The 24,001-nt window shown below is 41.0% G+C and overlaps 2 protein-coding genes, 2 long non-coding RNA genes and 3 other non-coding genes across 11 annotated transcripts in view; 1 reads left to right on the plus strand and 6 right to left on the minus strand.

The window, feature by feature from the left end:
- Positions 1-6,670, minus strand: part of myo1g (myosin IG) — a 60,255-nt gene extending 53,585 nt beyond the window's left edge. The window contains exons 1-2 of one of the 2 annotated variants that reach the window (XM_088601377.1): positions 6,529-6,670; positions 3,395-4,669 (exon numbers count right to left, since the gene is read on the minus strand). In XM_088601377.1, the coding sequence (XP_088457503.1) occupies positions 3,395-3,489 (95 nt within the window). In that variant the 5' untranslated portion in view covers positions 3,490-4,669; positions 6,529-6,670. Of the gene's footprint in view, positions 1-3,394; positions 4,670-6,524 lie in introns of both variants that reach the window. The other variant, XM_088601378.1, reaches the window with a different exon arrangement.
- Positions 6,671-8,954: 2,284 nt separating this feature from the next.
- On the minus strand, positions 8,955-18,544 carry rbm43 (RNA binding motif protein 43). 4 transcript variants are annotated; one of them, XM_088601380.1, is made up of 4 exons: positions 18,271-18,544; positions 16,591-16,781; positions 12,490-12,569; positions 8,955-11,605 (listed from the first exon to the last, which is right to left on the minus strand). In XM_088601380.1, the coding sequence occupies exons 2-4, from the start codon at positions 16,772-16,774 to the stop codon at positions 10,100-10,102; spliced, it is 1,770 nt and encodes a 589-aa protein (XP_088457506.1). In that variant the 5' UTR covers positions 16,775-16,781; positions 18,271-18,544; the 3' UTR covers positions 8,955-10,099. The 4 variants fall into 4 exon arrangements, with proteins under 4 accessions (XP_088457506.1, XP_088457505.1, XP_088457507.1 ...); XM_088601379.1 differs by having other exon boundaries at positions 18,109-18,542; XM_088601381.1 differs by lacking the exon at positions 16,591-16,781 and having other exon boundaries at positions 18,109-18,544.
- A 1,167-nt stretch (positions 18,545-19,711) lies between these two features.
- LOC148651282 (uncharacterized) lies at positions 19,712-20,502 on the plus strand. Its single transcript, XR_015925710.1, has 2 exons — positions 19,712-19,824; positions 20,174-20,502. It is a non-coding gene; the product is annotated as an uncharacterized LOC148651282 (long non-coding RNA).
- Positions 20,200-20,332, minus strand: LOC148651283 (small nucleolar RNA SNORA9). Its single transcript, XR_015925825.1, has one exon. It is a non-coding gene; the product is annotated as a small nucleolar RNA SNORA9 (small nucleolar RNA).
- LOC148651284 (uncharacterized) lies at positions 20,201-23,238 on the minus strand. The gene is made up of 5 exons (XR_015925709.1): positions 23,079-23,238; positions 22,275-22,322; positions 21,373-21,526; positions 20,433-20,635; positions 20,201-20,326 (listed from the first exon to the last, which is right to left on the minus strand). It is a non-coding gene; the product is annotated as an uncharacterized LOC148651284 (long non-coding RNA).
- On the minus strand, positions 21,140-21,272 carry LOC148651285 (small nucleolar RNA SNORA9). The gene has a single exon (XR_015925826.1). It is a non-coding gene; the product is annotated as a small nucleolar RNA SNORA9 (small nucleolar RNA).
- LOC148651286 (small nucleolar RNA SNORA9) lies at positions 21,853-21,985 on the minus strand. The gene has a single exon (XR_015925824.1). It is a non-coding gene; the product is annotated as a small nucleolar RNA SNORA9 (small nucleolar RNA).
- Positions 23,239-24,001: the final 763 nt, after the last annotated feature.

Raw genomic sequence — 24,001 nt, forward strand, 5'->3', positions numbered from 1 at the left:
AGAGGAAACTCAGGGAGAAAATATAAACATATACCTGTACACAGATTACACCCCTGGTACAGAAATGAACCCAGAAGCCCTACACTATGTGGCAGCAATGCTAATCACCATTTGTTTTAGGATGGTTGGCCATGGATAGATGATGATGATGATTATTATTATTAATGAGCTTTCCAACTGATTTACCCACTTCAAGGTGGCGGGGGAATCAGAGCCTATCCCATCAAGCTATGGGATAAGTGATATAAAGGGTGCGAGTCTATTAACCTACCAGTATGTTTTTGGAGTGTGTGAGGAAAATGGAGCACACAGAGGAAACCCACAAGAACATGGGGAGAACATACAACCTCCATACAGATAGCACCCCAGGTTCAGAATTGAAATTCTCTCTAACCACTACATCACTATGCTGCCCATTATTACCATAGTTATTATAATCATGTTTGTTACTATTATTGTAGTTTTAAGCTTTTGATAAATGAACCAGTGTACATAGCTGTGGTGCCAGCGGGCAGTGATAGGAGAGAGTCTGTGTAATGACATGTCTGCTTGTCTCCTTTCTTCACCTTATGAAAGGTGAGAACAGGAAATATAGCCTCTGAACTCTGACAGGAGATTACAAAGTCAGTATACTGAGCTGTGACTTACTCGATATCCTACATACTGGATCCCACAGCTCTGTTTAGGCCTAGTAAAGCCCTGGAAATCAGTCTAATGCTCACAGTATTTTAGTGCTGTGTACCACTTCATGTTTTTCCTCTTCTCAGCTCCTGTGCTCACATATTCAAACAGGAAAGCATTCTCTTCTCAGTGTGCTGAGGGTGCAGATCCTGCCTATACAATTCCACCCTGACCTCTTCCACATACCCAACTCACACTATACTGCAAGTTCCTGCCTGTTGCTCTATACCCCGCTGAGGAATTTATACTCTGCCTTGTAATCAAGCTGGAAAATATGTAACTCAAATGTTAAGACAAAACCAAAGGATTATCCATCCAGTAATCCATCAACAGATCAAAAGCCTGTTTCCTGTAATGAACTCAGAGGCTACTCTCCCACACAGTCTGCACTTTCTGATGTTCTTAGCTCTAAGAACATTTATATAGTCATTCCTTTATACTTATAACTCCCTTTATAGGGAGTTTTGATGGGAAATGAACTAATGGGATTTTAGAAAGCTTAAGATTAAGTACTTAATTAGTACTTTCACTTCTGGAAAATTGTCATAGTGCTTCATAGCTTCAGTCAGCTTCAGGGAAACTTTTGTGTAATGTCACTCCCAATCTCAAAGTGAAACCTTGGAAGAACCCCTTTTTGAAATTGAGGACTTTTCTAAAGTTAACTTCTCTCAACAGGAAAAACATATTTATTAAAACGGCACTATCTTGAATTAATATGCTAAAATTTGCCCTGTTTTATTGTCTTCTGGGGGATGAAAAATATCAATTTATGAGTCCTTATTATGTCTTAAAGGTGCATTTCTATCCAGAGACAATATTGGAATGGGAAACAAATTGGAAATGAGTGAATTTCGAAAGCAGAAAGTATTTTGGACAGGAACAAAAAGATCATCCTTTAAAAGCTAAATGATCTCAGCTCAAGACAATACTTGTGTGATAAACGTTTTCCTAGACGTTTTGCAGGAAAACATGAAAGTTATTCATTACAAGTATGTGAGGACTGGGTGGCACAAAATCTAATTTTGAAGGATATCAGGGTTCAGTGTTCTTCGAATTTTGACAGTCGAATTTCCAGAAGACCATTTTTTTGTGACGTAGAACAGGAAAGGTTTTTGCAGTAGCTGTCCACAGCTTATTCACTAAAACAAGGTGCTGAAGAACTTTATCAGCAGCACAATTCTTTCAGAAGAATGTGGTGAGCAGTAACTATGAACTGTGAAGTTAAACTGAAAATACCAACCACTGCCATTTAAAAAAGGGACTTGTGTCAGTCTGACTTCATGTCACGCAAGGCACATGCAACCACAAACAGGCAGGGACTATTTCTATGTGAGCGAAACCTTTTGAAACAAAATGAACAGGTCAGCATGTGGGAAATTAGACTGAAATTGCTTTCTCTGAACTCACAGCTCATTATATGTGGTAGAAAATCAACTGCCAGCTAAACACAGGACTTCTAATAATCTCCCAAAGCTCAAAAGATGAAGGTTTAGGATATTATACAGGTGTTAGAAGATTCTTACCCTACCCTGTTCCCAAGGAGGAATATGAATTTCCCTGGACTACTGCATCGACCCTACCAAACAGCAAAGCTAAAACTGTTGTTTTTGCTTTATAGTCAAACAGTTTGTAACCTTAGAATTAATATGAATGAAAGGTACAATGTATGTTTTGTGTTAAAAGGGGCAGCCAGCATTAATTACAGTATATGAATCTTGATATTTACCATATATTATGATTCTTTATCAGTCTTACAAAGATCTTGTCCACCCTAAAGTACATTAATTAGGGACAAATTCAGACTTAAAAACTCACAATTGTAACAGTCAACTCAAAATGTAAGATTTAGAAAAGTTGAATCAATTCCCTTAAACCATACATGACTGTTATATTTGATCATTGAATTTTACAATGAAAACTTAACACTGTTTTCTGCTCAGCCACAAACAACAGAAACAAAATAATGAAGGGAATCTACTGTTGAAATAATAGACCAACATCTTTTAACCCAGTCAGTAAATGTGAACGACAAATTCAGCAGCAGTAACCAGTCTGTCTCTCCACCAACCAGCTAGCGAGGCTCTGAAATGCAAAGGCTTCATATCTACATTGCAAAGAGCGGTAAAGTCAAACCAGAAATGACTAATCACTCCCTCTTTCCTGCTCTATCACTCTCTCTCGCTCTGACTCTCATCATTTTCATTGCTTCTCCTCTTATCTTCTCTCTTTGGCCCTGTGAGACGTCCCAGTGTTTTCACATATGAGAGAAATTTGACAGCAAAATGTTTACCGAAAGCTACTTTTTCATTGTCATCTTTTCTTGCAATCAGTTGTCCACAGCTTCATTCAGTTGTGGATGAAAGCTGATGGCAAATAAGTGACAGAGCAAAGTGAACGTTTTGTGAACAAGTTTGTGAATGAAGTCCAACTCACAAACTGTTCACAAAAAGTGAACTAGAGATAAAAAAGTCAAACTGGTAAAGAGGCTGGTGTCCTTTACACCTTGTCTTTCCATCACTAGAGAATGGACTCCAGCAGTCTTTAGTAAGGTGAAAATAACCTGAAGTCGGATAACACTGGTGAGGTAAGGGACGGGTTAAAGCCAACATCCCAGATTCTGTTTTCTCATCGGCTTTTCAGAGTCTCTTTTCTCTCATTCCTCTTCACCTCACCCCATTTCATCCAAGCTGCCCAGACTTTCACCCCTTCTTACCTCAGTTTCAGGTTCTCCATGAACTGCTCCATGTTCACCTCATCCAGGAGGACAAAATCCGACTTCCCGAACTCCAGACCCTCAAGTTCCGCCATCCCTGAGCCGGCTGATGAACAGACAGGCAGGCCGATGTCGGGACAAACAGACTAGCTCGCCGGTGCTTTGGCAGGGCCTCTCAATAAAGAGAGCAGGGCAGGGTTTCAAATCCTCTGTCTGTGTGAGCACATGTGGGTGTGGTGTAACTGACTAACTGAGAGCAACTGACAGGGCTCTCCGTGAGCTATCAGCGCTGCGGTCACAGGCTGCTGCACGTCATCTTCCCACTGCTATGTGAGTGCGTGTGTGTGTGTCTCTCTATATGTACATTAGTTATATTGAAGGACTCAGAAAGTGGAGACAGCACCTATCATTAGATACTCTAAGTCACTTCTCTTTGCTTTTATTTCTGACTTCCTGTCATTGATGCTGTATCTCTAAGTCTGTTCCCAACAACAGTTTAACTGTGTGAAACCGTGACAGTGCAAAGTAACACTGCACAGTAAGAGAAGGCACAGAATGGGTCTGCTTGTTCAACCTGGAGACCAGGGGTGTCAGAATCCATTACCTGAGAGCAGCAGAATCCTTTGGTTCTTATTCCAGCTTTGAATCAAAGTACTTGCTCAAACTGCCATGTTTACGATTTTCTCAGGGCCTGTTAAGGTTGCTTATTTAAAGATGCACTTGATCCTAGGCACCAAGAGTGAACCGGTGAACCTAGAGAGATTATGGGGATATGGTATGAATATTGCTAATTCCTCAAAGGTAGTGATAAAGGCATCCCAGTGGACTTCTTCAGGATCAACTGTGAAACACGAACCAGAGGACACAAGTGGAAACAATGTGGATATGCTTTTAAAATGTAGAACAGGAAGCACTTCTTTACCCAAAAGGGTTGTGGGAGTATGGAACAAGCTACATGGCTGTGTCATCAAAGTTGTTTCAGAGTAAGAAACCACTGGATGAGATCCTCGGATCAATTAGCTGCTAGAAACCAGTTCGGCCTCCTCCTCTCGTTTGTATTAAGCAAACGTTTTAAAAGAAATACACCAAATAAATGAGAGTTTGGGTCTGGAGGCACTTTGGAAATGTGTCCCTGCAAGTGGCATGTGTGAGACCCAGATATAAGTGAGAGTTCATTCTGCACAAAAGTGTTTCACAACACAAACGTGCTTGGTTACTGTGCTGTGTGGTGAACTAGTGGTTGTGGTCCCAGAGGTGAACCTGTATGACTTGGACCTGTGGAAAAAAAGAGATAAATGAGGCTGATGATAAAACAATTTACTCGTGAAACAAAGTACAGTGTGTTTCATGCTATGTATGTGAAGAAGCCATAGTAAAATTAAGCCATCATAAAGCATGTTTTATCAGCAACTACAGATCTTTGGATAGTGGATGTAGTGCTTTAGCTGCAAAGATAACTGTTAAGAAGGCCTTAGACATGTTTAACCAACTAGAAATTTAAAAATAAGATCTTTCAAAAGCAGAAGCAGGGCAATGCAATGTCAGGTTAAAGTAGGACAGCTGACAAAGGATTTCTCACATTATTAAATATTAATGTTTAGCTTTAACAGAGATGGCCATGAGGAGATCTAATACAACTATTCAAAATCCTCAAAGGCATGGACAAATTTATGAATGACGTCTTAAGAATCAGCAGTAAAACACAAACCAAAAGACACAAGTGGAAGCAATGGAGAAATTAAATTAATACTGAGAACTGGAGGCACTTGTTTTACCCAAAGGGTTGAAGGAGTATGGGACAAGCTAGCCAGTCATGCCATTGAAGCCAATCCCCAGAATTCTTTCAGAAAAATGCCAAATGAGACCAATTAGTTTTTAAGCTAAGATATTATTACAATAATGGTCACCTCTAGTTTGTAATCATTCTTTAGTTTGAAAAAACACATATTTCATCTCATATATTTCAAAATGGTGGCACGCTGGAGAAACATTTTTATCAGGATTTAGGAGGAGAAATACTACTCCTTCTAATACTTGTAAGAATTATATAATCTCTATCACTGCACTTTCACTGCAGAGTATAATTATCTTAGCTTAGGACGTCCCAAATAATGGGGCTACAGAAAACGTTCCAGAGGCATACTCATTAACACTGAATCCCTGTCTTCCTTCGGAGTTGTGTGATGAACTGCCATGTCAAAAAGGTGACACAAACCAGGTGCAAAAAGACAAGAAAAATCTCATGCAGAAGGCAGCTGATATTCATACCACAGAGCAGATGTGCAGTGGAGAAACTGGCCACTTCCACTACAGATAAGTGTTTTTTAATATGGCATCAAAGACAGAGAAGGGCCCTCATGAATAAGGATAGGTGTTATGGATAAGGAAATTATAGCCTGAGACAAGAGAAACTCTTGCACACAAATAACTGTAGAACCAAATTAAAAAAAGAGCTGTGCTTCACTGGAGCCCAGTGTCTCAGGTTCCCTCATTCCAGGAAATGGATGAAAACTAATTGACTGAACCACTTATTCCACATCACATAGCTTATCTCAAAAAGAATCTCAAAGTTAACAAAATGTCCACTATGTTGAAAGGTCTAAGAGAACTAAAAAATCTCTGTTCATCTCCGGATTAAAGGAACTACTGTATATGGAACAAGCAAACAGGCCTCTTGGAGTCCCAGTAGAGGCTCATCAGACTGACAGCATCCCCAAAGAGTGACTTTTTCTAATTTCCCACAAAACTTCAAGTGTTAGTGTTCTACTGGTGTGACTGTAAGAGGTTTGCATGAATAGATACGAAATTGACATCAACAGTGAGATATTTAGCTACCATTTCTTATTAACACACATATACCACCAAGCTAATTATCACCCTTGCAAAACCACCCAGCCACCAGCTTTTCTGGTCCATACCAGCATATAAAACACCTCCCACCACACAGGTCTGAGGAAGGAGTGAGGAAGAAGCAACTACTTTATCTGCATACCCTGATCCACTGAACATCCTGTATGCTTGTTGTTTTATCTGCCAGACCTGCAAACAAACTAATCAACCTGAAATGAATTAATCAATCCTGAAAGATCAGTGTTCTGCTGTCCAACCATCATGTCGTGTCATAACTCACTCACTCTCCTACTTCTCTCCTCCCTCTTGAGCCTCTCTTCTTTCCCTGTCAAGAGATGACTGCTCTTCCCCTCCTGTCTTCTTATCTCCCATTCCACCTCTAAGCTGTCATCCCTCTCCTGTGCTGTCACTCACTGTGCAGGCAATGCATTGGTGCCTGATTGCAGGTACTATATTGGGTCACTTCCTGTACATAGTCTGCGTAGCTGCGGTTAATGGTGACATCAGTGTTTCCTCTTTCAGCGTTTCCTATTCCATGACAGGGGAGCGGCAGAGCTGTCATTCTCCGCCTCCACTGTCACACAGCCCTGTTTCCAGACCGATCGTGGGCATCAGGGCAAAACGGACTGTAGCAGCACAGTGTACATGGTTCCATATTCTCTTAACCAAGACCATGGGTGGACCATGGCTCATGTCTTATCTTACAAGAGTAGCATAGTACCACGCATGGGCAACCTTGTAGCAATAACAGCAGTAATAATTTTTACATAGTGCTTTTCTGGATGCATTCTCTCAAGACACTTTACAAGAATTAAACAAAAGGGACAGCTATGTCCAAACTAATATAGGAAGTCAAACAGAAATAAAGGCTAGTGTATAAAAGTGAGTTTCAAAACAGGATTTGAAAGTGCTGACTGAACTTGCAAGAATCCGATATGGGCTGGAAGATCAGGCTGTGAGTGGCAGAACACAGCATTGAAGCATTTTTTAAAGCAATAAATTAAATTTGTTCATGGACTAGATGGATGAAATAACAAGTGACACTAAAAAGCTCCTACAAGTGAATAGATGTGTTTTAAAACAAGTTATAAATGCTGGCTCACACCTTAGGTTTCATCCTTTTATGTTAGTTAAACTGTATGGCTTTAATGAAACCATCTGTCCTCTAACAAAGTGTGATGGCACACTCCAGAGTTAGACTGGGTGTAAACTAGCACATCACAGACTCCACTGCCACAGTCTGTGAGCCGCAGACATGTCTGTCATGTGATCAAGCGTGAAGTGGTCGAAGAGCAGAAAAACGTCCAGCATTTCAAATCATTGAAATCTGTCACTGATTTTGTATGTTCTAGTAATCTTAAAGTCCTAAACTTATCAAACACCTTTCTTGTAAATCATGCTAAAAAGGCATTTTGTATATTAGAAAATGGCTTTCAACTACTGCAGTTCACAGCGAAGACCTGGTGGAGGATGACAGCACTCAGACTAAGAAGCAGCTCTTAAGCTTCCCTGAATAGTCAGTTTTGTATATACGAGCAGAGATACTAATCAAACTAAACACCTGAGGAGTACGCCCACTCCCTCTTGTGCCTAAATAGTGTTATTACACCTCGGTTGGCCAGCAGCCTTTGGCTTTACTTATTCATGCTCTACACCTGCACCTTCCCTGTCAGTCATACAGCACAGCATAAAACTCCAACAAGCATCCAAGAGTTCAACATCAAAAACGATTCTGGCACATAACCTACTGTAGGCATATAATCTCTATAAAGTATTTTACTGCATGGCATTGTGCTAAAAGAATTCTCTACATAGCTCATTACAGCTGTATCATGTATTGCAGGTCGATGTGTAAAAGAGCCCTTTACACGGATAAAATGCTTGATTAATTTTCACGCAAATCGCAGAACTCTTTTGACTGTGCTAATCACCAGACACAAGCAATGTAGAAATACATTTTGATGGCACTCATTTTTTCAGCTTTAGTATTAAAATGTGTTTAACCTTTCACCCAGCACAGAAATGCCAAACGCAAAGGAAAACATGAAAATGCAAAATGGAAGTTTTTCATGGTAGAAATGGGGTCGGTAAGAAGGCAGCAAGGACAAGAAGGTGACAGTAAGTGAATTTGTAATCGCTCGTCTTACATTTGTGCAGTACTGTAAAAAAGCTGGCAGACATGCTGGATTTTCAGACATGATCACTGTTGTTAACAGTAAAACGAATGTGTATGGGACTCACATTTTTCAATGCACAATGTGAGTTGCCCGTTTTGAGGTACTCCTTAGGCACAAGGTGATTGTTTTGTCTCAGCTGTGGTCTTGTTATGTGTTCTTGCCAATCACAAATAATGGAGATACTGGGGGAAAGTTTGCTTGCATGTTTGCTTGTGTCCTTTAAAGATTCTACATTTTAATGTAACATTTTAATGTTTTTGATTACTGAAACAATTATTTGTATTTGTATCATTTTAGTTACTGTGAACACAAATGGCTACAGTCAACATGATCTGACACCTTCCTGCCATTTTAGAGTAACTGAAAACACATCATGGACTATTTCAGTTTCTTTTTTCTTTTGTGGTATGCATGTTAAGTGTTGTTTTTTTTTGTTTTGTTTCAGTTTGCATCTCGCACTTCAAAGCCCCTAAATTCTGAAGATTTCGGTACATATACTGAAAGGCTTTGAAACACACAAAAGAAGTAAACACTTAATTTCAATGAAGACTTTACTTCGTAATCTTAACATCAAAACATACAGCTCCATTGGTATAACATATGTAAAAGAAATAGAATGATTTTCAAACGCGTAGAACAAAGGCTGGATTATGCAAGCCTTTTTCTTTAAAATGCCACAGATACTACAGCTAACAGCTTCTAAACATGGTGCTGGAAACTTTAATTTACCTTAATCAACACCTTCACAAGACATGATACAGTCTTCTTTCTATACACTCACTGAATAAAATATTAAGGCAAATGAGCAGCCTGAGTACAATCCATAGTCATCTTCAGGACAAGAGACAGACTTCCATCAGCTTCTGATTAAGCCCTGAACCTTAATCCTGTTGAAAATTATGGGTTGAGCAGGTCAGTCCCACACATCATTATTTTACTGAATACTGAACACTCCCAATCATTTCTGAAAGCTGCCTGAAGTGTCTTAAAGCCTTGTGGAATTCAAGAACACTGTTCAATTTGTTTTTTTACAACTTGCTGAGGCTCAGCATGTTAATTGGTAGGGATACCAAATATTTTAGCACATGAGTGTATTATACAAACGATTCTGTTGGTCATGAGTGAGTCATCACAATAGTAGGAAATGACAATATTTACAATAAGTTGTATCAAGGACAGTTCACAGCTATTTTTAATTGTGTTCAGTTGTGTTCAAGAGAGTGAGGTGCTGGTCAGGCTTGGCACACAAATCCTTGGGCTTTTAATGGTTTTGTAAAGTGATGTAGGAACATCACAGAGAGAGAACATGCCCTGAAAATGTTGCTATTTAAAGAAGGAACAGTACTGAGATTCAGTTCTTTTAATTCTTGTGAGAAAAGGGTATTTATTGGCCAGGCTTTTTGCCTGCTGTACCCCATTCTGAAATGTCATACTCTCACTCTCGCTGACTTGTTAGGCATGCACAAGCAATTTTCACTACAGTCCACATGTTTCACAATGCAGCTGAAGCACTGAAATTGGGCTGTCAAAATTTTGAGAAGTTAAAAACACAGCCTAGACTCTTATTTTCATACCATTAGCAAGTTTTAACTCTCAAGTCATTAGGTAATACATACTTGTACACATTAGTTTTGCTCAGGCACAGCTGTAAAAGAATATACACATCCACAAACTTTGGTCATTTATGCTTCATCACTGCTTTAGAAAATCGTTTTGACAAATCACCCAGTGGTTTTAGTATTGTTGGTGTTTTACTACTTTGTCTCTCAGTCCTCTGCATTGTTACAGGGTCCAGCCCTACATTTGTCTGTATACCAGACTGCATGTTTCCTAGGCTGCTCTCACCCTGTACTGGTCTTTCTATCAAATGCTTATTACGTGTCTCAGAGTGGCTTCTCCTTCTTGGGACCTCTCTGTCTGCACAAGGCATTAATGCAGCCATCTCCTGCATCTGCTTCCCAGGTCCCACGTCCTCTTTCTGGTACTTACTGGGAGAATACCCCTGAGCTCTGGGAGATCCCTGTTCAGGTACCCGGACCCCTGTCCTACTGGGCGTGCGAGGCAGAGAGGAGCTCCGCGTGACAGTCCTGCCAGGTCGCACCCCCCTCCCCTCGCGACCCACACGTGGCAAACTGAGCTCCTCTCCCAGCAACCTCAGCTTCATCTCGTAGCTCCCTCTGGAGGAGCCCACCAGATAGATGGTGTCCCCCCGTTGCTTGACAAGCACAGAGTAGACTTCTGCCAGCACTGGAATACTCTTAGCGATCGCAGCCCGCTGATCATGGTCACATGAGGACAGGTGTACCTCCTGCGTGCGCAGAGATTGGCCGACCAGAGACAGGAAGCTGGACAGCTCATCACAGGCACTCTTCAAGGTGCTCTGAATAGTTCTCTGTGTGCCCCTCTCAGCCTCATAAAAAGCAGGGAGCAGCGTTACAGTGCTCAATTCAGAGCCTTCTCCTTGCACATTCATTCTTAAAGAATGTTTCTTCAAGATCTCTTGCACATCCACATTCTTGAATCTTTGGGCATAGCGGATTACGTGTGTGTCAATGACGAAGGATGTCTGAGGGTGGGCACTGGAACGAGGGGAGTGACTCTGGGAAGAAGAGGCGCTGAAGGAGAGGTCAGCCCTGTGCCTTGGGGTGCTGGAATCACTGCGGAAAGACTCTAACCACTCATGGGATGAGTCCCCAGACCTGCTAGGGGAGGGGTAAGTGAAAGAGGAAGATTCAAAGGAGCCAGACAACACTGCCGTGGCAGCAGGACTACGCAGAGACTCACGGCTGGGCATTGTGCTTCCAATAAACGGAGGGCTTCTACTGTGATGAGTCCCACCTATGTCCACAGCTCCATTTTGCTTTAAAGGCATGGTGGATTCCTGAGAAACCTTGGTTTTGGACCCAGCAGCGTGTCCATTGATGTGGAGTGTTCCTAAATACTCCTGCTCTTTCAGGGGGTAGTGATGATGAGGGGGGCCACGCACATGGGCAGGGGGTGCAGTGAGCAGCAGTTCTTGCAGCTGAGTCCGTAACACACTCAGGCCTAGGAAGGTTCCTTGCAGGTGCAGTTGCCCAGGGCTGCCATGTGTCACTCTGAATCGATGTCGCTGAAGCAACTCCCATACAGAACTTTGGTCTGGAAACATCTGGAGATCTAGATTTGTCTCTGCTGGAATGTCAATCTGTACATAATAGGAAACAGAAGTACAGCTTAGTGTTATGTATTGGTAAACTAGTGCATTTTAAAATAAGAATAGAAGACAATTTTTCATGCAATGTGTCAAAGAAGTGTTTAATCTGATACACTGGCTTCTTTCAATTAAGGGCCAGAGGCGAGTATTAGATTAGACCAATTAGCTTCTAACTCCCACATGGCCTCCTCCTGTTTGTAACTTTATGTTTTAACAATTTACATCCTTCAGTTTCTCAAAGTGTCCATGAACTTAGCCACTTTTTCACTCTCTTTACTCTTTCTGACCCGTTTCTTCCTTTACTGTTCTCATCACTGCCACCATATGTTGAATTCAGTATGTTGGAAGCAATTATTTTTAGTTTTCCGTTGAGGATATAAATATCAAATATCAAAATAAGCTATCCTGAACAGGAGGCAAACACTCCACACCACAGATAAAGAGAAAAATTTCCAATAGAAGGTGTGTAATCCATATTTTAATAGATGTCCCAGTCGCACAGAAAAAAACAGCCACCCACTGAAAATCTGGAAAATCTTGGCTGTTTAAAAACTGGAAAACTAGCAGACTAAAGCCCTGAAAAAAATGTAATGTTGGATATAACTCAGTAAAGAAAGCTGTGATGGAATGAAAATTCCATAAATATAACTATATGTCTGTTGAGAACTGAAAACGTTCAGCACTGTTTTACAGAACAGGTCATTCTTAGTTGACCACTTAGACAAAAGTACTGAACCAATAGAAACACCCCCATAATACTGATGCCCTTCAGGACAGACTTGTTTCTGCACAACCCGCTGAAAGCCCAGAGATCCAGTGTTGGTGCTCTACAACTCTGTGGAGAGGATTGTGACCTCCTGTTTGGCAGAGCTCACCTCTAGTTTCTTGAGCTCCAAGGGGAACCTCTGTCCCTCCAGCTCCAGGACATGGTCCCGCTGTAAAACACGATCAGCCACTAAGAGGGAGAAACAGAAAGAAAAGGATCGTTCCAGCTAGTGCAGAGGCAATGTCACAGGAATCAGATGTCCCTTGAGTCCTTACTCTTAAGAAGTCATCACTTAATACACCTTTATTACAAAGTCACCTTTCATGAAGAGAATTTGAAGCTCTTCACAAATTCATCAGGGATTGGACTTCAAACCAGGACATTATGGGCTCAAATTCAGAGTGTTTCCCTTGAGTAAGGTACTTTGCTCAATTTGCAGACAGAAATTTCTTGTCATATAAATGGATATTCACCAGACTTTTCAGAAAATGGGAATTTATGTACAGTATTCACTTTAAAATGTAACTTTTATTTACAATTCATTACATATCTTATCTGTATTATACCATTATACAAATTATACTGTTTTAATCCATTATTTAATCAAATAACACAATTGAGAACAAAGTTCACTTCAGTATGTGCATTTTAAATCTATATCCCATTCAAAATTTCACAAGGCAAGATCAACTCCATTCCAATTAGCCCCATTTAAGTGTATTTATGTATTCATGTCCCCACTCCACATTGTATTGGAGATAATTTTGTTGACATCAGCAATAAAAATATTAATATTAATAATTAATTCTTGCACTTTTCTTTCCATTCACATGCTGACATGCAGCAGCTACAGGTAACTGCCAAAATAAAGGAAACACCAACATAGTGTCTTACAAGGGACTTGGGGCCCTTCTGGAGTTTGACCAGAACAGCTTTAGTTCACCTTGGTATAGATTCTACAAGTGTCTGGAACTCTACTGGAGAGATGCAACACCATGCTTCCATAAGAAATTCCATAATTTGGTGTTTCGTTGATGGTGGTGAAAAACAATGACTCAGGGCTGCTCCAGAACCTCTCATAAGTGTTCAATTTGAGTCGAAATATGATGGCTGGAATGGCCATGGCATATGGTTTATATTGTTTTCATGCTCATCAAACCGTTCAGTGACCACTCATGCCCTGTGCATAGGGGAACCGTCATACTGGAAGATTCCACTCCCATCATGACAGAAATGCTTCACCATGATCACTCAGAATGGCTTTGTATTTCCTGGCATTTACCTTGGCCTCTAAGGGATTGAATGGGCCTAAGCCACGCTAGGAAATTGCACCCTTCACCTTCGGAAACAAGCATTAGAGCCTGTAGGTTTCTCTTTGCATCCACACGTCCTCATCCACTTGTTGAGAACAGGGTCTGACCATATGACTTCCTTCTATGACTCAGCTCACAACTGCCTGTGTTCTCTGCACCACTTTACTTACAAAAGTGAATTTTTAGGCACAATAAGGTGTTTATGCACTGCAATCTGACCATAGTATTCCAAGACTGTGAAGTTTGACAGACTGTACTTGATGAGACTGCCTGCTCACACCTTAGATTGACATGTGCAGTCAACCGATTCAGAGAGGCTCATCTGTTTTGTGTTGTACCTCAAACTAACGGACATCACAGTCGAGGAGTATGCTCTTTCTTCCAGTTGCCCCTAGATGATGATGTGTTTCCCTTCCAACATCACCTCAGCTATTGTTCCTTGTGAACCATCAGCAAGTGGAGCAGTCTTCTTAACAGAAGCTCCTGCCAAACATACCTCGGCAATCACCCCTCTCAAAGTCACTGAGATCTCTTCTTCTAGCCAATGCAGCCAAAATAATGGGCAACTGATCCTTAGCATGACGGGATGTTAACTGCTTAATTAACTCAGGAACTACACCAGTATGGAAACACCTGCTTTCAATATACTTTGTTTCCCCCATTTACTCAAGTGTTTCCTATATTCCAGCAGTTACCTGTACTATGAGCCAACAGTCTAACTACACAACAACAGTAAAGAAGGAAAGTTGAGGGAGATCAGATTTTGAGCAGCTGGAACACTTTATCTGAAACCCTGAGGTTAATACCCCTCCTCATACAAACAGTGGCATAGGGTCTATAAAGCCAAAGTAATCACGACATTGATTTAACATCTCATCTGAAGTACAGCCCTTCCTACAGCACAAATGTCACCTAGTAGGTTAAGCAAGCACTGGTTTCACATTTATGGTCAAGAAGGAAGATTACCACCTACAGGTCCCAAAACACTACCCTGACCAGGCCCAGCATAACTGAGCATCAGGATCAGGCTACAGAGGTGGTAATGCTGCTTGCAACATACGACCATATTCCGTTTATGGCTAACCAGGGCAGCACGATGGTGCAGTGGTTAGCGTGGCTCTCTTTCAGCACTGGGACCCTGGGTTCAACTCTTGACCTGGGGTGCTATCTATGTGAAGTTTATATGTTCTCCGAGTGTTCACATGGCTTACTTTTGGGTGCTCCAATTTCCTCCCATAGTCCAAAAAATATACTGGTAGTTTAATTAGCTTCTGAGAAAAGTGGCCCTGGTGTGAGTGAGGGAATGACTGCATCTGTCTGCCCTGCAATGGACTGGTGTCCCATCCAGGGTGTACCCCACCTTGCATCCATTGGTCACTGACCATATGCTGCTTCCATATACTCAATACTGTTTAAAGAGAAAAAAGAGTTTAAAGAGAAGGTAATCAGTGACCACTCCAACCCACCTTCTTCCCTGTATGAGCTCCTTCCCTTGAGAAGATTAAGATGTGTCAAATACAGAACAGAGACATTCTACAAGAGCACCTGCCCCAAGGCTATTTGGTCTCTTAATTCAACACTGCTATAAAATTATTTATTAAACTATTTATTGGTAAATCTGTGGCTTGTAATGCAGCCTTATATTGGTTATTGTATACAATACAATATATGTGTTATTTATGATTTTTTTTTCTCTTCTTGTATGCATCTTTTTTGCATCTCTTATTTTGAGCAAGCACAAAAAATTCTTAACAGCCCAAAGGGCTGGCTTGGCAATAAAGTTGACTTTGATTTTAGATTAAAACCATTAATCATCACAATAGATTCACATGACTAAGGGAGACCTTAAGCAAAGGATAAAGTAATAAGTTTGTTCCTGGAAAGTCTACAATACTATTGGATTCAGCATGCCAAAACAAATCTGCTCAATTAAAGGGTCTTAAAAATGTTGCACTTGGTTGGAGTCATAGGAAGCTTAATAATAATATTAATAATTAACTTTATTTTAAATAGCGCCTTTAAAGGTGGCTTCTCAAAGCGCTTTATAGGATGACAATAACAATAAATTAGAAAAATACAACAATAAATAAGAAGAATACACAAGATAAGACACAATTACAATATATAGATGAGACCGTGGATGGTGATTGGATGGTGATACTAAGAAGAGCAGAGGGGTGAAGAATGGAACCAGTTAAGTAAAGGCTTTTCTGAAGAAGAGGGTTTTGAGTCTGGATTTGAAAGAGTTTAGAGAAGGTGACTCTCTGATATCCTTGGGCAGAGAGTTCCAGAGCTTGGGGGCAGAACAGGAGAAGGCCCTGTCACCCATACAGTGTAGACGGGGTTGGGGGACAGTAAGGAGAGCAGAATTGGAAGAGCGGAGGTTGTGAGGTGGGGAGTAGGGCGACAATAGTTCAGACAGGTACTGAGGTGCCAAGCCATGCAGAGCCTTATAGGTGAGCACGAGGATTTTAAAGTCTACACAGAATTTGACCAGAAGCCAGTGCAAGGACTCCAGGATAGGAGTAATGTGAGCACTTGCACTAGACCTGGTCAGGATTCTAGCTGCTGAATTTTGGACATACTGCAGTTTGTTCAGCGTAGATTTAGATACCCCGGCGAGTAGAGCATTACAGAAGTCAATTTGAGAGAATACAAATGTGTTGATCAGCTTTTCAGCCATAGTTAATGATAGCATAGGGCGTAGTCTAGCGATATTTCTAAGGTGAAAAAAATATGTTTTGACAGTATGCTGCACATGTATGTCGAATGTTAAGCCAGAATCGAATATAACCCTTAATGGAAAAGAACAGAAATAAGGAGCATTGAAGAATCTGCACTGTGTACAAAATAGCTCTTCAGTGAAGTTTGATCATTGTAGTAAAGACAAAATGTACCTTCCAGGAGTTCAAAAGTCACCAGTGCCTGTCCTGGGGTGCTCATAGGGAACTTTACTCCCAGCACTTCTCCTCCCCCATTCCTTGGCCGCAGGAAGTGAATCATCAACTTATCAGTCATGCGGTCAGCAGGGAGGATGCTGGGAACCTTGAAGACCTGGATGGTCGTGAACTCTGAAGCCATGGACTGCCTACACAGAAAGCATAGTTATGTAAACACTGCCCCCTAGTGACAAAGTTCAAGATGTTTGGCAGGACAGCACTGTACAAATTCTGTTAAAGCACTGATACCTGTACATGCACAATGGAACAGTCAAGCAATAGTTATAATGTGTCACCAAAGACAGCTCAGAGATATTAAATGAAGCCTAAAGACAGAACATGGTGCTATAGTATAGTATAGGTATAGTCTCACAACAAAACAACTCCAAGACAGTAAGATACAATCCTTCACCCTCTCCCTGCAGCACCACAACCCTCATCCATCAAACTTTCCTGACCTGACCACATGAACCCCTCAAAATTTACTCCAGAGTCAAAACACTGACTCTAGTGACCACGCTGGGGGCTTTCTTTGGGGGCATGCAGCAGAACATACGTAGCATACTGTCTGGGGCACACATCTTAACATTTTACTAGTAGATATGAATGCTCACAGGATGACTCTCAAATTTATCAAGTTTTCTTATTAGAATATGAAATCCATTTTTAACTCGAAAACTTACAAAAAGCAATTTCCTTTCAGATTGTACAATCAGAGCGGAAGACGCGCTCTCTTGCAGTTTCTCTAGGAGTCGGTCTGATTCATACGAGTCTGTGCTTAAACAAGCAAGTTCCTCACAAAACTTTACAACCTCCGAAACACAATGGAATCAGAATTTTTACAATAGCTGTTTTCTTTTCTCATTTAAACCTTTCTCATTCATTGCCTTCTACTAACGATTGAAATGCCATTATTCCAAATTATTCCATATTTGAATATAGCGCCCTTCACTCCAAGATTGCAGTTGGCGTATTTACATAATTTAAATACTTGACTTGAATAAAAATTTGGAAACAATCCCCACTCAAGTTACGGTATGCACAAAAGCACGTTTAAAAATGTGAATTGTCAATGCAATTTTACAAAGGTAAATAACGAACTAAGTCACCAAATTCCGACCCCTATAGGCCGGCCACTACGTCATACGAGCGTTGTTAAAATTATATTAGATATACTATATACTAATAAGAACAGAATTATATACTAATATTAATTATGTATTTAAGCAAATGTACAGAATTCGCAAAAGGGTAGCGCAGTGCTCCGCTGTAACTGAGAGAGACTCGTGGTTTGTTTCCCAACAGGAAACAAGTCACCGAGAACTCGCTCGGCAGATCTTACAGCTAAAAAAACAGAGCCCAAATAAAAAATAACAGCTTAAAAAAGCACGGAACATTGGCACACAATGTTATACTGTATGTACATAAGAACAGGTTTAAACTAGAGAAGAATGAAAATGAAGAAAATATACATACTCCACGATTACACGGGAACAACAAAACCTCAGAGTCAATGCGGATGCGTTACTTTTAGTCTGTTATACTTTTAGTTTCTATTCTCCACAATACCGTGGCGCCTTTAGTACAATTCATGTACATTTTAAAGAGAGATCTCGCTGATTTCCACGCACAACATACTTCTGAACTCCATTTGTTTGTCAAAGCCTATTGCCCCTTCGCCGCTCACGCAGAAGCGAAAGTAAAAACGATTTCAATGCCCGTCATCGGCGAGCTTTCACTTAGCTCCAAGGACCCGTACTGAGCAACGAAACACAGTATTAATTTAGTCTTCGAGACGAACAGCTCCCCGCCCGTGCAGTTGTTTTTCTAAGAACTCTACAGAAACAACATATAGTCTACAACTACAATTGGTCCTGCCATACAAATCACCACACAATGTACAAACCACTCCGCTCAAGAATTTATATTTACCCAAAATGTAGTTTTCAATGCACCTCTAGTATTAAATCGTACTTCAGCACAGGACCATAAACGCTGCAAACCAGATGATATCCTAGTTTCCTTTGATACAAGCTACATTAAGAAAGTCCCAACACTGGAGATAACGGCATGGTTTTAAATATTAGCAACACCTGTACTCTCCATGAATCCTATAATCTGCTCAATCAAGGCAACTCTGGTCTTTTGGGGGTATATAGATTTTAGTCCCAAGCTTCAATACTTAAATTGACTGAACACAAAAGAAAGCAGAAAGCAGCCCAGATTAAGGATCCCCAAGGAAAGGGTTGGAGATATCCAATAACCTTAATTGTTCTGAATAACCACAGAATCAGCTAGGTTTCAGACATATTACTGCTCATTACTTAACCACTTAATTTCCACCTCACAGCCCAGATCCTTTTTCATTGTTGAACCAACACCTACAGTATGAGGACATTGAATACTTCACCTCACAAATACACACTGTACTTGTTCTTCAAACACACAAGGTTTTAAAGAATTTAAACCAGTGTACCTTAAACAGTGTACCTAAAAAAATGAACACATGGATTCCTCTCTTCCTCAGTTGCTCACCTGACAGACACAGCATGTTGTGCATAACTAAGTTACAACCAGAGATCAAAGGTGGAATAAATTGCATGTGATGGAGTACCCCACGGATTAGTGTTCCTAAAAGCAGGAAAACGGAGGAACCCCTACAATTCCAGACTCAGCTGCAGTGCGATTTCCAGCTGTTCTTTGTGGCATAATTTCCCAATTTATCTCCATATTACAGTTTATCCACACTAAGCAGAAACCCATTAAAATCTGCAATCGGTAAGTTTCCTCAAATTATGTACCCCCAAGGCACAGGATTGACCCGTGTCAGAGTCCCCCAACATTTCAGCAGTTTTCCTTGAGGCTTAATAGAATAATTTAAAAAACTCATTAACCAGTTTTACCTGCATTTTAATTTGTCCATTTTCTTAAGATGTGTTTGACAGGATCCTGTTTTTATTGCATGGTAAAAACACTTAACTAGAAATCCATGTTTTGAACCTTACTGTTTATTTAAAATGCTTCTCAGTAAGCCCATGGACCCAGCAAACACACATTGCAAGACGAACAAACACCAAAACACTTGTTAGCATTGCCTTTATTCAAACATTACAACAGTGCGTCAATGAGAAGCTCTGCTCTCCCTGCCAGCCTGTTCCAGAGATGCTGCCACCTACAGGAGAAAAAGAAAAGGTCTGGTCAGTGTCCCGTTCTCACAGGGACTTGCCCCCAAGATCTGAACCACCACCCACAGGGTAAACACTCAAATCTGCGGAAATATCCCCTCAACCAAGTGGATGAGCGAAAGAAAAAACAGGAAAAGCTACTTAACTTCATTAGCCATAGAAAAAGCTTTAAATGGATGTTTTTCCTTACAGTTGGTAGCAAATATGACAAAAATCCAGTAACCTGCTAAACTCACCATATTCTATTAGTTATATACACTGCAAGGCCTGAGTAAATTCACTAAAAAATACAAGATAATGAATATAACTCCAAGTAAAACCTTCACATTGACAGAACCTTGCCACCGGCAAGCTAGTGCTGGCTTGCAGATTGGATCACAATGATTGTGTGAGGTTTCTATAACCTTGTCATGATGAAGACACACCAAGGCCTCAAACCACCCCAGGTCTCTTTAGCAGATGCTATAGGAAAGGACAAGGCCACCACAGGCCAGGCCTCGCTGAACAACCTGCACAACAAGACAGCACAATGAGGGAGCACGCAGGCATGCAAAAACACCTGTAGCACCCTGAACAGGCAGTATCGCCTCATTGTTCTCACCCGTTTCTACCCACCTTTTCTTCAGTTGATCCCACCCTCTTCAGATCTAGCTCAAATCCAGCACATCCTCAGGGGCATCTGCTCTCCCTAAAGAACCGTTTAATCTTCTAGAATTGCTGTTGTCTCTGTACAAGCAGCTTCTGTTGCACATCAGACCCCCGGAGGCTGAATCCCACTCAGGTGTTTTCAGTCTGGCTTCATGGGGTCAGCGGAGCCTCTACAGGGAGCAAAAACAGAACATCACACAGTGCAAATAATAATAATAATAATAATAATAATAATAATAATAATTCCTTACACTTATATAGCTCTTTTCTGGACACTCCACTCAAGGACTTTACAGGTAATGAGGACTCCCCTCCTCCACCACCATTGTGCAGCCCCACCTGGATGACGCACATTGGTGCATCAATAACCAAGCCACTAACTCCTTAACTGCCCACACAAGCATGTATAGCCAACACACAAAGATCAGCAGTACAGTTCCAGCTCAAGATTTCTTAGAAAACTGCCACATGACACAGAAACAACCTGCTATGGGGATATTTCAGAAATGCGTATCTGAGCAAATGGAAAAGGGTACTGTATATCAATTTCAAGGACTGAGTAAATTCACTGAATACATGATCATACATAGAACCTCGAGTAACTGCTCCTTTTCATAGGCAGAACCTTGCCCATGCTGGGAGAGCTAGTGTTGGCTTGCAGATTGGATCACAATGATTGTGTGAGGTTTCTATAACCTTGTCATGATGAAGACACACCAAGGCCTCAAACCACCCCAGGTCTCTTTAGCAGATGCTATAGGAAAGGACAAGGCCACCACAGGCCAGGCCTCGCTGAACAACCTGCACAACAAGACAGCACAATGAGGGAGCACGCAGGCATGCAAAAACACCTGTAGCACCCTGAACAGGCAGTATCGTCTCATTGTTCTCACCAGTTTCTACCCACCTTTTCTTCAAGTGATCCCACCCTCTTCAAATCTAGCTCAAATCCAGCACATCCTCAGGGGCATCTGTTCTCCCTTAAGAACCTTTTTATCTTTTAGAAAGGCTGGATCCCTCTCAGGTGTTTTCAGGCTGGGTTCATGGGGTCAGAGGAGCCTCTACAGGGAGCAAAAACAGAACATCACACAGTGCAAATAACTGAGCCACTAACTCCTTAACTGCCCACACAAGCATGTACTGCTAACACAACAAGATCTGCACTAGTTCACAATTTCTTGGAAAACTGCCATGTGACATTCCTGTCACAGCCCTGTTACGGGATCATTTTAGAAACATATCTGAGCAAACAGAAACGAAAACTGATCCTAAAGTAGTTACTCACCTGTGACATCCACTCAGAGATCTGTAAAAGCTTGTTCTACAAACCAGTCCCCTCCATTTTGAGGGAGGCTTCCAGCAGTCATACTTGTGTGACAACAGCAGTGACTGTCTGAGGTTTTTATAACCTTACTGTGAAATGAACACATCAAGGCCTCAAACCACCCCAGCTTTCTATAGCAGGCACTACAGGAAAGGACAGGGCCACCTCAGACCACACCTTGCTGACTAGCCTGCACAACATGGGGACCACACACATTTCTACACAGCTCCTCTGAAATACAAATCGACCATCTAGGGAGCCATACAGACCAGCACATCTGGATCCAACACACAGGAAAAAACAACAGAAATAAGGCACCACCAACAACTTTTTAAGATGGTATTCAACTGGAAATTACATTCTATAAAACATTCACAGATGGTCACCATCTAGCATGTCCTTTAAATAAAGGAATTTTTAGCAAAGCATAGAAAATTAAAGAGCAGCTAGTCAATGGTGCATGTGTTAGAGATGCCTTTACTCACCTGCAGAAGACGTCGTTTTCCATCTCTCAGTCCCATGTCAGGTGCTCTCTAGAAAAGGCAAATACAACGTTCAACTGTCTGCTAGACTCTACAATTTCTTGTCTGTAGGTGTTACACGTCAGAGAAAGATGTACATTTCTGTTCTGTGATTTAACGTATAAACCTTTTCGCTTGCTCAACTAAAACGGCAGAAAAGTGGCACACACATAGGACAACAGTTCAGGACCACTGAAAATCAGTATGAACAGCAGAAGTTGTAGACCCAAATATAATGAAAGCAGACACGAGATAAAACAGGTTTTAAAGTCTCTCACTGGATACAGAAGGCAATATTTTTTCTCTCCATGTGAACAAAACGGATACGAGTCTCCAACTCTGTAAGCGATCAGACGGCTGATGTGTGAACGTCGTTTAACACAACCGTAATTATTTTAACCACTGAACATCTAGCAGTACAAACCTGCAAATCAATTTTTATTACACAGTCTTATACTAGAAAGCTACAGTATATAGAAAGAAAACAACTCATGGAAACAATACTACAATCTATAGGAGATCTCCAGAAGGGGCAGCACTCAACGCAAACCAAACACGTGGGACACAATGGGAGTAAAGAAAGGTGACTAAAGACGAAATATAACTTTGTACTTAGACTAATATTAGTATTCAAATCGTGTTTAACAAAATAACCATCATTCTCTCGACAAAAGGACGCAAGAGCGGCAAAATACAAAGTCTCCCTCCCATCGAGAAACGTGTTTTTTACACTTATTTATCATAAAATAAACTATTTGTTCGTCTTACCGCTTATAGAACTTTTGCCGAACCTCCACAGTAACAAGCCTTTTCGGTGCTTTAGGATGGCCACAGATTATACCCACTGCTCCCCGACACGCCATTCTCTTCCCTCTTCACTGTGTTAAAGGAAGAACAAAATGCATGCCTGCAACTTTTAAGATGGGTGACGCATGCCCAAACGCGTCAGTGAAGCCAAGAGGCCAATAATTGCCTGTGATACTTTGGGGGCAGGTTTGTTTGGGTAGGTTTTTTTCAAATGCGCTAGCTAGCGGTGGGAAGTTACAAATGGACTGCAAATAGCACACTTCAAAGAAAAATGTCATGTTCGGTGGCTGATTCTCTCCCAGCTCTGGTTTTCGAGTGTAAAAGTCTGGAATCAAGAAAGTAATGTATGAATATAGTTCAGAAATATATGCAGGTCATTCTTTTCATTTCTCATCAAAAATAAACAAACAGCAAGAAGTAAATGATCATATAAATATGCGTGTTTCGTGTGTTGTATGCATGTGTGTGGATACCGCATTTCAAGCCATATTTGGTATGCTTATGAAAACCAGCTCAATCTACAGGTAATTTATTTTAGCCAACCAAACCAAACTTGCATGATTTGAGAGGCTCCGAGAAAACCTACGCAATATTCAAACTTCATACAGAAGACTCCCCAGAACTAAACTGAACAAGTTTGAGGGTTAACACCTAATAAGGTCTCATGACACTGAACTGGAGATAACTAACCTACAACCTTTACTTAGGAGCAAGAATACACACTGTACAGTAGACAGCTGTGTGAATTATACAGTTTTTATTGTTGTTCTGATCATCTTTAGCCCCATAATAGGGAGAGAAAAATTACATGAAAATCACTCCAGAGATTTTCTGACTCGTGTGATGCTTAGGACAGTGCAGATTATTCTGTAAATAATCTTGAG

The sequence above is a fragment of the Lepisosteus platostomus genome, chromosome 12 (assembly GCF_059453375.1).
Source record: "Lepisosteus platostomus isolate fLepPlt1 chromosome 12, fLepPlt1.hap1, whole genome shotgun sequence".
Taxonomy (NCBI): domain Eukaryota; kingdom Metazoa; phylum Chordata; class Actinopteri; order Semionotiformes; family Lepisosteidae; genus Lepisosteus; species Lepisosteus platostomus.

Coding starts and splice junctions, on each gene's coding strand:
- rbm43 (XM_088601380.1), bottom strand. CDS start 16,774: ATGGCTTCAGAGTTCACGACCATCCAGGTCTTCAAGGTTCCCAGCATC. Junction 12,570..16,590: donor GACTTTTGAACTCCTGGAAG/GTACATTTTGTC, acceptor TCTCCCTCTTAG/TGGCTGATCGTGTTTTACAG. Junction 11,606..12,489: donor TGGAGCTCAAGAAACTAGAG/GTGAGCTCTGCC, acceptor TATTATGTACAG/ATTGACATTCCAGCAGAGAC.